Consider the following 15996-nt stretch of genomic DNA (forward strand, 5'->3'; position numbering starts at 1 on the left):
AAGTAATTGCAATGGGACAATAATTGGATGGGAGGGATTTGTCACCCTCTTTAGGAACTTCCTGGATATGAGCAAATTTCCCAAGCAGAAGGAAAAACACCTTTGGAATAAGAAAGTGAAAAAAAGGCAGCAAAGAATAGGAGTAAGTTCAGGAGCACAGGTTTTGGGAACAAGTGGAGAAATACCATCAGGACCTGGAGCTTTCTTAGCATCAAGATTCATCAAAATCCTTCTGATATCCTTTTGACAGAAGACCACAGGAGCCATTGAATGGAGTGTGTGTTGGGAATGGTGGGAGGTGTTTTACCAAGATCATTAATACATGAGCTGGGGCGCCTCCGTAGCCAGGTGGGCAGGAGCAGCAGTGCAGAGCACACGCTTCTTGATTAGACCGGGGTTCGAGCCCGTGACCTCCAAATACAGAGGATGCGGAAAGGTCAGGGAATAACCACCGTGTATCCCCCGGAGCAATATTGCCTTAGTTGTTAATGCTCCTAAACACCAAATAACAAACAATAACAAACATGAGCTGGAAGAAAAATGGGATGCTAGCAGGTCAGCTTTATTCTTGGCTGAAGTGACAACAGAACCATCTGGTTTGGACAGAGGTGGGATCAGAGATGGGCAAAAGTTGCGGCCAATAGCTGTGGCAAGAGACCAGAATGCTCGGCTACCATTAGGGTAAGAAGCAAGTTTTCTACTCTTAGCCTGTTCAAACTCTAGTTTGGACTGATAAATAACTGTTTTACAATTGTTGCGAGCTTTGGTGTAGGCAGAAAATGAAACTGAAGAATTAGAAACAAGCCAATTACGATATACGACATTCTTCTCTTGAACAGCCTTTGCAGATTTATTGGAAAACCAAGGTTTAGATAAAGGATGAGATTTTAAAGTGGAGTGTGGGATAAAGGATTCCATTCCTGCAAGAATAATTTCACTGACATGATCTGAGCAAACATTGACATCAGAAGTTTTGAAACAGTAATCCGACCAAGGAAATGAAGAAAAGAAGTCTCGCAGGTCATCCTGTTTTGCATTCTTGGAAAGCTAAACGACACGAGATTGGGAATAGCCATGAGATAAAGGTTCCATTGGAGAAATTGAGGGTCCATCAAGCTCTCAGCTGCCCACATCAACGCCAGAGCTTACACTTGATCATCACGCAACACAGTGGCAACCCCCAAGGCAGAATGCGCTGGTCCTACAGGAACTAGTAGTTGTCAGGGAAACGGGGAACATAGTGTGTAAAAAGGATAGGTGGAACAGGACCAGGGTATGGTCTGCCAGGTGCAAAGGTTGATGTCGTTGTAGAGCAGATATCATTTTTTAAGGGCACAAAAGGGTTACTGTTGAAAAAAAAACGTGAATTAGGGTTGAATTTGACAGTGTTGGCAATTCTTCCCAGACACCATAGGAGGGAGTATATGATGAGAGCCTTGTCGATCAATTCAGAGCTGGAAAGATTGTGCAAGGCTCAGGGGGGGTAGAATTTTTTTCAGCCTGGTCTGTGCTTGTTAACAGGAGAGACTGCTTCTACAGGAATAGAATACACTTAAATAGAAAGGGTGCAAAAATATTTGCTGATGCAAATCGAGCCAGTGTTAGGTGGGTCGGGAAACTGCTAGTAGTGGGGGGATACATGGACTAATAGATTAACAGTAGCCACTGGCAGAGGTGAAAGGGATTCTTGCACTGCTTCTATTGGAATGAGCAGAAGCCGGGAAAACAAGATGCAGGATATTTCAGAGACTGCTGGGAGTCATTGCGGTACAAGTAAACACATGGGTTGTGTTAGGGTAGCTAAGAATAGGAACAGGTGCATGTATACTTGCGTATACACCAATGCTAGGAGTTTGGTAAATAAATTTGATGAATTTGAGGTGTTGGTCAAAATATCAAAGGCAGATATTGTTGGGATATCAGAGATGCGGTGTCACACAGATATAAGGAATGCAGAACTGGAATTTGGAGAGTACAATGTGTACAGGAAGGATAGACAGGATAGGAAGGGAGGAGGGGTTATGCTATTAGTTAAGAAACACATAAAATCCAAGGAAGTGCAGCCAGTCGACATCACTGGACAGTGCAGTGTTGAGTCAGTTTGGAGTGTGTTATAGGCCTAATGACTGTGATGAGTATAATAAAAAACTGTGCAGGGAAATAGAGTGGGCCAGTAAATCAGAGAGTTTTATAATGGGAGATTTTAATTTCCTAGATATTGACTGGAATTTGTGGGTTGGTCACACACACACACACACACACACACACACACACACACACACACACACACACACACACACACACACACACACACACACACACTAGCAAGGCTTTTGTGGATTTATTGGATGATTGATTTCAACATTAACATGTTCAGGAGGCAACTAGAGGGAGTAATACTCTTGATCTGATTATCAGTAGTGATTCTTAATGCATTAAGAATCTGCAGATAAAGGAACCACTAGGGAGCAGTGATCACAGTGGGCTGAACTGGGATTTACTAAACGAGGTAACTATCATCAGAGGTAAAGGGAAGGGTTTGTGCCTTTGTAAATGTGACTACGGTGGTCTGAGACAGTATTTAAATTCTATATGGTGGGACCAACTGATGATGTTACCAACAGCAAATTCAAAATGGGAGGCATTCAAAGAATTAATCTTGGAAGCTACTAGACTTTTCATACCAACTAAGAAATATTGTTCAAGGTTTAGGCCTAAATGGATGTCAGATGAACTAATGAGACATGTGGCAGAGAAGAAAAATGCATGGGATACATATAAATTAACAGGTGACACAGAAGCCTATGATAGATATAGGCTGGTCTGTAACTAAGTCACAAAGGAGGTTAGGCAGGCAAAGGCAGATTATAAGAAATCTTTGGTAAAGGATGCAAAGAAAAACAGCAAAGATTTCTTTACTTAAGTAAACTCTAGAAGGAAGGGGATGAATCAGATTGGTCCACTTGATATCAATGGTTCAACTGTTGATGATCCTGCTCAGGTGGCTAACGAACTAAATGAGTGTTTTACATCTATATTTACACATGAGGTGTTATTCAGGGAGGGGAATGCCAGAGGTGATTTAAACTCTGACAGTGAGCTAGATGATTTTGTAATAACTGAGAGCAAAATGGAGAAGAAATTATTGAAGATAAACATAAAAAAGGCACTTGATTATCAGTATCTTAAGTTTTGCAATTTAGTGTCTGAGGTGGATGCAATCTATCCAGTTATATTAATGGAGGGAGCAAAGGAGGTAAGCAAACTCTTAGCCTTAAATATGAGAGCTTCCTTTGACTCAAGGGAGGTACCCATGGACTGGAGATGTGCAAATGTGACCTCAATTCACAAAGGAGGATCAAAGGGAAACACAAGTAATTACAGACCTGTTAGTTTAATTTCTTTTAAAGGGAAAATGAATGGAGGCACTGGTTAAAAGACCTTTAACTGCAGGATCATCTAGACAAGGCTTCAGTTATAGGTTGGACACAGCATGGGTTTGTTAAGGGAAAAGTCTTGTCTTACCAATTTGATTGGATACTATGATGTTGTTACAAAGGAACTGGATGCAAAGAATAATTTTGATATCCTATATTTGGATCTTAGACAGTCTTTTGATAATGTTGCACATGGAAGAGTGCTGCACAAATTGGAGCATTGTGGCATTGGAGGCAAATTACTGGTATGGATAAAGGGATGGTTGAGTGGGAGAAGACAGAGAGTGATAATCAATGGACGCTGCTCTTCCTGGACTAAGTTTATTAGTGGATTCCCCAGGGTTCAGTGTTGGGTCCATTGTTGTTTTCTGTATTTATTAATGATATTGATGATTGTATATCAGGCTTAATATCCAAGTTTGCACACATGAAGGTCAGCAGGGTTGTTAATGACACTTTTGCTGCAACAGGTTCCAGAAAAGTTGACCAGATGTGCTGAGAGGTGCAATTGAAGTTTAACATTGACAGATATGAAGTACTGCATATGGGTAGCAGTAACTCTAGAGTAATGTATCAACTGTGTTGTACTACACTGACAGTGGTAGAGAATGAAAAGGACCTGGGAGTAATTGTGCAGGCAGATGTGAAGTTTTCTGAGCAGTGCAGACAGTCTGCAAGATTAGTTCATGTTGTCTTGTCAATGATACACAGGAATGTTTCTAGCAGGGATGAGGAGTTTATTATTCCCTTCTATAAGGCAATGGTCAGGCCACTCCTTGTACTGTATACAAGTCTGGAAGCCTCATTTTAAGATGATATAGAGCTGCTGGAATGAGTACAGCGAAGGGCAACAAGATTAGTGAATGGAACAAAGGGTTGCTCTTACGGAGAAAAACTTAAGTTTTGCAAAATAGTGTCTGGAGACTAGGCACCTGCGAATTGATCTGATTGAGGTGTATAAAGTCTTGAATGGTTTGAGCATGCTCGGTGCTGATGAGATTCTTCCTGTTGCTCAGAATAATTGCCTGAGAGTGCATAAGTTCAAATTGAGGAACGACCGTTGTAGGATAGGTGCGGAAGTTTGCCTTTGCGGGAACAAACTTCCAGCTGTTGTAGAAGTTTATAGCTTGAATCGATTCAATGCAGAAGTAGACAAATATTTTGAGCGACTGGATGGGTGAAATGAGGAGGTTTTTTTTTTTTTTTTTTTTTGCTGATGGTATATAAGCTTGCTTTCTTGCATATGTGCCTTTACTAATGCTAATGCAAAGAATTTCGATATATTGTTATTTCCTCTTAATTTTTCTGAAAACATTTCACCTTTCTCCTGTTCTGTGCCTTTTACATTTTCCTATTCTACTTTTTCTTTCCTTTTTCTTGGAAATTTGTTCATATTCAGCTAGTTCCTAAAAAGGGTAAAAAATCCCTTCCATCCAATTATTTTCCCATTCACTCACTTCCACTCTTTCTAAAGTAATGGAGAAATCTGTTAATTAACTGCCAACTATCTAAACTATCTGGAAATCTTACATATGATCAGTTATCACCAATTTGGATTCCATCAGTGGTGATAACTGATCAGACGAGAGGTGAGTGTTTTTTGGACCTTTTACCATACTTCTCTTTATAATAGTGTTTTTAACATGTCTTTAAATGTAAAAGTCTGGTAAAAGTATTATCATTTTATGATTTCAGTGCACAAATTCAATAAATTAATAAAAATTTGTGAAAAATCAAATTTTCTTTTGTGATTTTTGTAGAAATCAGACTTGATGGAAGCAAACAGAAGTCATTTTTGGAATCAGCATTAGAAAATGATTCGGAAACATCCTTTCTGAGAAAAACGTCAGTGAAATTTTTTTTTTTCAAAACGCGGAGTTGTGTGATTCAGTACCTCTATCCTCACATTGCCTTTCTGCAGGCTTTGCTCTTGCGCTAGCTTGTCTGGAATGGGAGGGTTCATCCACTCCTGATTCCAAGGTAAATTTTATACCTGGACCATTCATGAGTTTTAATGTGTAACATGGTGTACAAAACAGGCACATTGGAAATGATGGCTCATCTAAAATCTTGGTTTCTCATTTCTCTGTTGGAAGTCTCAGTTTTATTAATTTGGTTTCTCTCTTCCAATATTTCTCTTACAGTCCATAACAAGCTTTACCATTATTACAAGTAAACAAAGATACTACTCAGTTGACACTATATAATTTATCACTTACTAATAGCTATTGCTGTATAAATATTAACAATCCATGCCAGACTTTATTGTGTGGGTTATTTTCCTGACCAGTTTAGTGCATTTAATAACCTAGTCATACTTGGAAAAATAATGCCAATAAGTACAATTACAATATTCACAAAAACATATCCTAATGGAATGTTTGAATAATGCACTTTTGGTATCCTCAAATTTGTGGTAGTTGACATCCAGTGGGGTGCAGTTTTTGGCAGATATTGCTATCTGTTTTTGTTATCATTCCAACCTTTCGATTTGGTATTCACCTACTTTACTGCCATTTTTAATGGATTACTCTGGATTAATTTATAAACACTGACTAATCCTCACTCACTAATCCTTTACATTTAAAATGATAGTCTTGTTTTGTTCAAATCTCAAATTATAATATGCTGAAAAAAAAAATAAATAAATTAGAAATATTCAAATGAAATCCTTCTTCTTACAGAGTACCTTGAATTTCATATATTTTATTTTTTTACATTTATATTTATGCTTTTTTCTTGAATTGAATATCAAGAATTGATAAAATTATTGTCTCACTCCTTCTAGGTATAAGATTTTAAAGGAAGCTTCAGAAAAAGAATTTAGAGAGGAAGCAGTAGAAAGGTTGAAAGAAAATTCAGTTTCAAAGGCTGTTGCAGAACCTTCTAAAAGTGAAGAAAGAAAAGTGCCTACTGTATTATATAAGTTAAATGTTGAAAGCATAGGTGAGTATCATTTGCAAGATCTGTTGTTGATATATGATCAATAGTTACCTAGATTAATAAAAAAAAAAAACCCAATCCGAGAAAACCAGAGAGTACATATAGTTTGTTTGGACCAGTGGCTAAGAAAAAAAAAAAAAAAAAAGTGGTCCACACACATGGATTACAACCATTAAGTGGGTTAAAAAATATTTTCAGAAGATAATTATGAAAAAGAAATTATGCAATGTTACTAAAGCTAGACCACAAAATTGTGCAGAAACATGCATTTTTTAATGGTCTTTTAGCACAGGTTGTTAAAAGTCATTACATCTAAGGGTAAGTCGTCTGAATATCTAAGTTGGCTGTACAGACACTCAAGAGTGTCTTTATAACCAATATAGACCAGTAGGTCTTTCTTCTATCTATTTAATCCTCAGAAGAAGGGAGCAATGCAGCTCCCGAAAATGTCAGGCACAATTCCCCTTATTGTTATTCCTTAGATGCAATTGCTTTAATCCACAATAAATTCCATTCTTTTACACAGTTTCGTGTTCACTTTTTAGTTATGTGTATATTCAGCAGTGTTCTCCCCAGAAAATTTTGCCAGCCGGTGACATGAATTAGTTGGGTGGGGAAGTGTAATACTTCACAATATTTTAAAATTTTCTGTTATTTATAAATGTGACTTAAGTGATCCAGAACAAAAATTAATTGCATAATTTAACATTATATTGATTTAATGATAATTTGTGCCACAAACATTGAAAAAATTTAATATTGGCTAGTGTTATATATTTTTTAACTGAAAAATGAAAATTCCAACACATACATAAATGCACTTCTCCTTCTGATGTTATAACTCAGGGTGGGTCTTAGCCTTCTCAACGATGTTCCACCAGTAAGCCCTCCCACTAGTCAAACTTCTCTAATTTCTTATTCTTATGATCTTTAAGTCCTCTTCTATGTCATCCATCTATCTTTTCCGCAGTCTTTCTCTTGCCCCTCTAGCACACGCTTCTTGATTAGATCGAGCCCGTCACCACCAAATACGGAGGATGCGGAAAGGTCAGGGAATGACCACCGCATATCCCGGAGCAATATGGCCTCATTTGCTAAGGCTCCTAAAAAAAAAAAAAAAAACAAAAATAAAAATAAATCTTGATTAGACCGGGGTTCGAGCCCGTCACCACCAAATACGGAGGATGCGGAAAGGTCAGGGAATGATCACCGCATATCTCGGAGCAATATGGCCTTAGTTGCTAATGCTTCTAAAAACCAAAATAACAAAAAATCTTGCCTCTATCTGTAGATTTCCATTTCAATTATCCTCTTAGTTCTTCTGCTATCATCCATTCTCATAACATGTCCCAACCAGGCAAGTTTCTGGCCCTTCACAAATCTGACGATGTCCACACCCTGAATAAGATTGTCAAATTTATGGTTCATTCTGATCCTCCAGGATCCATCAGTGTCTTGTACGGGTTCAAAGGCTATTCGCAAAATTCTATGCTTGAACACTGTGAACAACTGCTCATCTTTATTTTTTAATGTTCAAACTTCACAATTGTATGTTACAACTGGTCTAATGAGACTTTCTTTTTTTTCTTAATTTTAAATGTCTGTTCAATACTATGGACTTCATTAGTTTTTCTTATGCTTAGAAGCATTTGTTTCCACTCAGAAAACGGGACTCAATTTCATTACTAATAGAGTTGGACTGGTTTATCTGTGAACCTAGATAGGCAAAATTTTGAACATGCTCAAACGAAAAGCTGCTGGTTCTTAAATTTTCTGCGTTGTCTGCCGTTCTCCGGACTTCCATATATTTTTCTTCACTTCATTTATCCTAAGTCCTTTTCTTTGTGCTTCACTATCCAGTCTGGCCACTGTTTCCTCCAGTGCTCTTATAGTCCTACTGATAATAGTGACATCATCAGCATATGCACAGACCTGCACTTTCTCTGCACCTATGTTAAACATAAGGAAGGCACCCACGGTGGATGGCATCTATCCAGTTAAGAACCCTTGGCATGATGCCGTGAAGGGTATTGTAGAGTAGTGGTACCTGCGTGTACCGGTGAACCTTACAATAAAGATCTTATTTATTATATTAAAGGAGGCAGTAAAGCAAGTAAGCAAAACCTTAGCCATAATTATGAAAGCTTCCTTGGACTCAGGGGAGGTCCCCATGGATTTAAGATGTGAAATGTGTCCCCAGATTCACAAAGGGGGATTAAAGGGTGACACGAGTAATTATAGACCTCTTAGTTTGACTTCTGTTCCAGGGAAAATAATGGAGTAACTGGTTAAGGAAGTGATACAGGATCATACAGACAAGACTGCAGTTATAGTTGAGACACAGCATGGGTTTGTTAATAGGAAGTCTTGCTCAGAATAATCACCTGAGAGGGCATAAATTCAAATTGAGGAAAGACAGATGTAGGATAGACATGAGGAAATTTGCCTTTAGCCAGCGGGTGGTTGGTTGGTGGAACAGACTTCCATCCCTTGTCGTGGAAGTTGATAGCCTAAATAAGTTTAAGGCTCAGCTGGACAGGTATTTCGAAGAACAGAGGGGTGAAGTGGAAGTGGTTATTTTTTATTTATTTATTTTTATTTTTTTATTTTTATTTATTTATTTTTTTTTGGCTGATGCTGCATAAGCTTGCTTTCTTGCATCAAATTCCTCTACTAATGCTAAAGTCGTGTCTGACAAATTTGATTGGATACTGTGATGTGGTCACAAAGGAATTGGATGCAAAGAATAATTTTGATATCATATACTTGGATTTTAGGAAAGCTTTTGATACTGTGGCACATGGAAGGCTACTGTACAAATTGGAGCAGAATGGCATTAAGGGCAAGTTGCTAGAATGGATAAAAGGATGATTGAGTGGGAGAGGAGTGGTTATCAATGGACACTGCTCTTCATGGACTAATGTTATTAGTGGAGTTCCCCCAGGGTTCGATGTTGGGTCCATTGTTGTTTTCGGTATTTATCAATGATATTGATGAAGGTATATTAGGGCTAATGTCTAAGTTTGCAGACGATACAAAGGTTGGCAGGGTTTTTAATGACAGTAATGATTGTGCACTACTGCAACAGGATCTGGAAAAGTTGAGCAGATGGGCTGAGAGGTGGCAACTGAAGTTTAACCTTGACATATGCAAAGTACTGCATATGAGTAGCAGCACTTTTTTTTTGGAAAAAAAAATGGGTACCGGTACTTGTTATTTCGGAACTCATTCTTTGCTATGAGGAAAAATTTTAAATTAAAAGGATATCAAAAGTAAACTAAAAAATTGTTTCCTTATGTTTGTTACTTCAGTAGTAGTATTTTTGGAAAAAAAACAACGAAGGAAGTATATTAATACAGTTTATTTAGCATGGGTTTAGCATATATCATTTATTATAAAAAATAAGTAAAAATGTGCATAGTTTCATAATTAAATAGTAATATAGGCATGTGATGCAAGAAAGCAAGCATATGAGCTTATGTAGCATCAGCCAAAAAAAAAGAAAAAAAAAAAAAAATCACACAACCCTTCCCTCTAAATGTATGTCCAGTTACTCCTTGAAAATTCAAGCTATCACCTTCTGCAATGATAGATGGAAGTTTGTTCCAGCAATTAACCACCCGCTGGCTAAAGGCAAATTTCCATACATCTATTCTATTTGAATTTCCTCAATTCTTTCCTCAATTTGAATTTATACCCCTGTAGATTCGTAATCTGAGGAAGTGGAAGAATCCTGTCAGAATTCAGCGTGCTGAACCCATTCTGTGCCTTATACATCTCAATCAGATCTCCTTGCAGGTGCCTAGTCTCCAGCCCCTGAAATCCCCTCACCAATCTTGTTGGCCTTCTCTGTACATGCTCAAACAAATGTACATCCTCCTAAAGACCTGTACGCAGTATTCAAGGCATGGCCTGACCATTGCCTCATACAAAGGGATAATCATCTCCTTTTCCCTGGTAGCAAAATTCCTGTATATCACTGACAAAACCCCCCATGACCTGCTCTTGCAGCCTGTCTGCATCACTCAGAAAACTTCATATCTGACTGCACAATTACTCCCAGGTCTTTTTCATTTTCTACCACCCTAAGTGTAATACCACACAGTTGGTACATTCCTCTGGGGTTACTTCTACCCATTTGCTGTAGTTTGCATTTCTCAAGGTTAAACTTCAGTTGCCACTTCCAGCCCATTTTCTCAACTTATCTAGATCCAGTTGGAGTAGCATACTGTCTTTACTGTCGTTAACAACCCTGCCAACGTTTGTATCATCTGCAAACTTCGACACTAAGCCTGATATACCTTCATCAATATCATTGATAAATATACAAAACAACAGTGGACCCAACGCTGAACCTTGTGGAACTCCACTAATAACATTAGTCCATGAAGAGCAGTGTCCATTGATTACCACCCTCTGTCTTCTCCCGCTCAACCACCCTTTTATCCATCGTAGCAACTTACCCTTAATACCATTCTGCTCCAATTTGTACAGTAGTCTTCCATGCACAACAGTGTAAAAAGCTTTCCTGAAATCCAAGTATATGATATCAAAATTATTTTTTGCATCCAGTTCCTTTGTAACCACATCATAGTATCCAATCAAATTTGTCAGAGAAGCCTTTCCCTTAACAAGCCCATGCTGTGTCTGAATTATTGCTGCATTCTTGTCTAGATGATCCTGCAATGAATCTTTAACCACTGACTCCATTATTTTACCCAGAACAGAAGTTAAACTACTGGTCTGCAATTACTCGTGTTGCCCTTTGATCCCAATTTGGGAATTGTGGATACATTTGCACATCACCAGTCCATGGGGACCTCCCCCTGAGTCCAAGGATGCTCTCATAATTATGGCTAAGGGTTTGTTTAGTTCATTTGCCACCTCCTTTAATATATAACAGGATGGATCCCATCCACCCCAGGTGCCTTTCTTATGTTTTTATCGAAAATTCCAAATTTTTATTAAGTTCTCATCTGACACAAATCCCCGCTTCTTCGAGATTGCTGAGTGGAATAAAGCATTGGTATTACTAAGAAAGGCTTTAGTTCTGCAAATTGGAGCTTCTGGAGACTAGGCACCTGCAAGTTGATCTAATTGAGGTATATAAGGCCTTGAATGGATTGAGCAAGCTCAATGATAATGCAATTCTTTCTCTTGCTCAGATTACTCACCTGGGTGGCTTATTGAGGAAAGACAATTGTAGAATAGATGTGCAGAAATTTGCCTTTAGCTGTGGGTGGTTGATAGTTTGAACAAACTTCTGTCTACAAACTTCGAAACTTTTTGCAGTGAATGAATGGGTGAAATGGGAAGAGTTGTTTTTTTTTTTTTTTTTCAATTGATGCTATATCGGCTTGCTTTCTAGTATCATATGCCCTACTAATGCTAATGTGCGGAGTCACTTCTAATTTTCTGACAGCCATCTCTAAAACCAAGTTAAATAACACAGTAGACAGTGCATCACTCTGTCTAACACCAGTGTTAATGTCACCAGTGGGAATTGTCAACTTATTGTCATTTCTCACCACTGTTTTAGAGCCTGCCAGGGTTGCTTTTATGAGCCCAATAGTCTTTGTGGGTATTCCCAGGAGAAGGAAATCATCTATCATTTCCTCTCTGTTGTGTGAATCAAAAGCTTGTTTGAAATATACATATACGTAAATAAGTGTATATTATACTCAAATGCTTTTTTCTGTATCTGCCTGAAGATGAAAATCTGGTCAGTTGTTGAGCGATTGGGTCTGAAACGACACACTGATATTCTTCAGTGATTTTCTCTGAATATGCTGCCAGTCTGCTATAAATAACTGCTGACAAAATCTTATAAGTAAGGCTCAGAAATGTAATATCTCTATAGATAGAGCAAAGCAGTTTGTCACTCTTGTGAATTGACTGTATGATTCCATTCATCTGGGATTTTTTCCTCAGACTGTATTAATAATATCAGATTATGTATCCTTCTCCATTGTGTCACTCCACCATTCTTGAGCATCTCTGAAGTTATTCCCTCAGCCCCTGCTGCTTTAAAGTTCTTTAAGCACTTAATAACTTCTTGAATTTCTTCGAAGCTAGGGTCTTCAATGCATGGTTCTACTGTATAGTATAATAACTGCTTTGTTTCAGTCTTACATTCTGTCAAAATGCTCTCAAAATACTCTTTCCACCATTTCAGCACCTCCTTTCTCTCAGTCGGCAAGTTCCCTTCACTATCTCTACATGCAGTATCTTTTGGTTGGCAATTCCTGTGTACTTTCTTTAATCTTCTTATGAAATTTTCTACTTTCCTTTTTCTTGTAATGTTCCACGATTTTGTTGACCTTCCTTCTTAAAGCTTCTCTCTCTTTTTTTTTCTACATATCCTAGCTTCAGCAATCCATTTTTCCTTGTAGTGTTCGCTATTCGCTCTGCTCTTCCACGGTAAATATTTCACCCTGGCTTGTCTCTTCAATTCTACTGCTACTTGACACTCGCCATCCTACCATTCCTCATTTATTGGCCTTGAGGTCTCACCCAAGGTTACGTGTGCTGCACCCAGAATTGCAGCCTTTATGCAAGTCCATTCATCTTTAACCTTGTCACTGTTTTCCTGTTCCTGCAGTCTTTGGGCCAACGCTGCCCGGTACTTCATTTCAACATCTAAATTTCAATTTTTCTACATTTAACCACTTAGTTTTAGCATTAGCATTAGTAGAGGCATACGATGCAAGAAAGCAAGCTTATTCAGCATCAGCCAAAAAAATAAAAAAAAAAAAACAAAAAACGCTCACATTTCATCCCTCTGTTAGTTCCAAATACCTGTCCAGCTCAACCTTAAATTTATTTAAGCTATCAACTTCCACAACAAAAGATGGAAGTCGGTTCCACCAATCAATTACCCGCTGGCTAAAGGCAAACTTCCACACATCTATCCTACAACTGTCTTACCTCAATTTGAATTTATGCCCTCTCAGGTGATTATTCTGAGCAAGAGGAAGAATCCAATCAGCATTGAGCATGCTCAAACCATTCAAGGCTTTATACACCTCAATCAGATCACCTCGCAGGTGCCTAGTCTCCAGACATTGTAATCTGCAAAACTTAAGCATTTCTTCATAAGAGCAACCCTTTGTTCCATTCACTAATCTTGTTGCCCTTCTCCATACTCGTTCCAACAGCTCTACATCCTTCTTAAAATGAGGCCTCCAGACCTGTACACAATACTCAAGGTGTGGCCTGACCATTGCCTTATACAAGAGGATAATCACCTCCTTATCCTTGCTAGAAAAATTCCTATATATCATTGACAAGACACCATGAGATACTCTTGCAGATCGTCTGCACTGCTCAGAAAACTTCATATCTGCCTGTAAAATTACCCCCAGGTCCTTTTCATTCTCTACCACTGTCAGCTGTACCACAAAGTTGATACGTTACTCTGGGGTTACATCTGCTTCCCATATGTAGTACTTTACATTTGTCATTGTCAAACTTCATTTGCCACCTCCCAGCGCATCTGCTCAACTTTTCTAGATCCTGTTGGAGCAACATACTTTCATCAGTGTCCTTAACAACCCTGCCAACCTTCGTATCGTCTGCAAATTTGTACTTTAAGCCTGATATACCATCATCAATATCATTTATAAATACAGAAAACAACAATGGACCCAACACTGAATCCTGAGGGACTCCACTAATTACATTAGTCCACGAAGAGCAGTGCCCATTGATTACCACTCTGTCTTCGCCCACTGAACCATCCCTTTATCCATAGCAGCAACTTGCCTCCAATGCCACACTGCTCCAATTTGTGCAGCAGTCTTCGATGTGCAACAGTATCAAAGGCCTTTCTAAGATGTGCGACAGTCTACGATGCCTTTTTACGATGTGCGACAGTATCAAAGGTCTTTCAAATATATGATATCAAGGTTATTCCCTGCATCCAGTTCCTTTGTGACCACATCATAGTATCCAATTTCATTGGATACTATGATGTCAGACAAGGCTTTCTCTTAACAAAACCATGCTCTGTCCAAGCTATAACTGAAGTCTCATCTAGATGATCCTGCAGTGCTTCTTTAACCAGAGCCTCCATTAATTTCCCTGGAACAGAAGTTAAACTAACAGGTTAAACTATAATTACTTGTGTCGCCCTTTGATTCTTCTTTGTGAATTGGGGTCACATTTGCACATCGCCAGACCATGGGTACCTCCCCTGAGTTCAAGTAAGCTCTCATAATTATGGCTAAGGATTTGCTTACTTCCTTTGCTGCCTCCTTTAATATAACTGGATAGATCTCATCCACACAGGGTGACTTTTTTATGTTTATCTTCAACAATTTCTTCTCTGCTGCTTTCCTCTCAGTTATTCAAACTCATCTAGCTCACTGCCAGAGTTTAATTCACCTCTGGCATTGCCTTACCTGAATAACTCCTCATGTGTGAATGTAGATGCAGAATACTCATTTGGTTTGTTAGCCACCTGAGCAGGATCATCAGCATTTGTACCATCAATATCCAGTGGACCAATCTGATTCATCCCTTTCCTTCTAGAATTTACATAGGTAAAGAACGCTTTGCTGTTTTTCTTTGCATTCTTTCCTAAAGATTTCTCATAATCTGCCTTTGCCTGCCTGATCTCCTTTGTGACTTGGTTACAGACTTATATCTATCATAGGCTTCCATATCACCCATTAATTTATATGTATCCCATGCATTTTTCTTCTCTGCCACATGTCTCATTAGTTCATGTGACATCCATTTAGGCCTTTTAAGCGTAGTAGCTTCCAAGATTAATTCTTAGAATGCTTCCCATTTTGAATTTTCTGTTGGTAACATCATCAGTTGGTCCCAATGTATAGAATTTAAATACTGTCTCAGACTTCCTCAGGGCTCAGTGTTGGGTCCATTATTGTTTTCTGTATTTATAACTGATATTGATGATGGTATATCAAGCTTAATGTCCAAGTTTGCAGATGATACAAAGGTTGGCAGGGTTGTCAAGGACACTACTGACACTATGCTGCTGCAACAGGATCTGGAAAGGTTGAGCAGATGGGCTGAGAGGTGGCAAATGAAGTTTAACATTGACAAATGTAGTTTAACATTGACAAATGTAAAGTACTACACATGGGAAACAGCAACCCCAGAGCAACGTATCAACTCTGTGGTACTACACTGACAGTGGTAGAGAATGAAAGGGACTTGGGGGTGGTTGTGCAGGCAGATATGAAGTTCTCTGAGCAGTGCAGACAGGCTGCAAGAGTAGCTCATGGAGTATTGTCAATGATATACAGGAATTTTTCCAGCAGGGATAAGGAGGTGATTATTCCATTGTATAAGGCAATGGTCAGGCCACACCTAGAGTACTGTATACAGGTCTGGAGGCCTCATTTCAAGAAGGATGTAGAGCTGCTGGAACGAGTACAGAGAAGGGCAACAAGATTAGTGAATGGAACAAAGGGGTGCTCTTACGAAGAAAGGCTTAAGTTTTGCAAATTACAGTGTCTGGAGACTAGGCACCAGCGAGGTGATCTGATAGAGGTGTATAAAGCCTTGAATGGTTTAAGCATGCTCAATGCTGATGGGATTCTTCCTCTAGCTCAGAAAAATCACCTGAGAGGGCATAAATTCAAAT

General features: G+C 38.7%; 1 protein-coding gene across 1 annotated transcript in view; it reads left to right on the forward strand.

The window, feature by feature from the left end:
• The window catches only part of LOC150081141 (ubiquitin carboxyl-terminal hydrolase 8-like), a 581739-nt gene that overhangs the window by 125800 nt on the left and 439943 nt on the right, over nt 1-15996 (forward strand). Inside the window, exon 5 of the mRNA XM_090381373.1 lies at nt 6226-6383. Coding sequence (XP_090237499.1) covers nt 6226-6383 — 158 coding nt within the window. The remainder of the gene's footprint in view (nt 1-6225; nt 6384-15996) is intronic.

The sequence above is a fragment of the Mastigoproctus giganteus genome, chromosome 9 (genome assembly GCF_048544385.1).
Source record: "Mastigoproctus giganteus isolate SK-2022 chromosome 9, ASM4854438v1, whole genome shotgun sequence".
NCBI lineage: Eukaryota > Metazoa > Arthropoda > Arachnida > Uropygi > Thelyphonidae > Mastigoproctus > Mastigoproctus giganteus.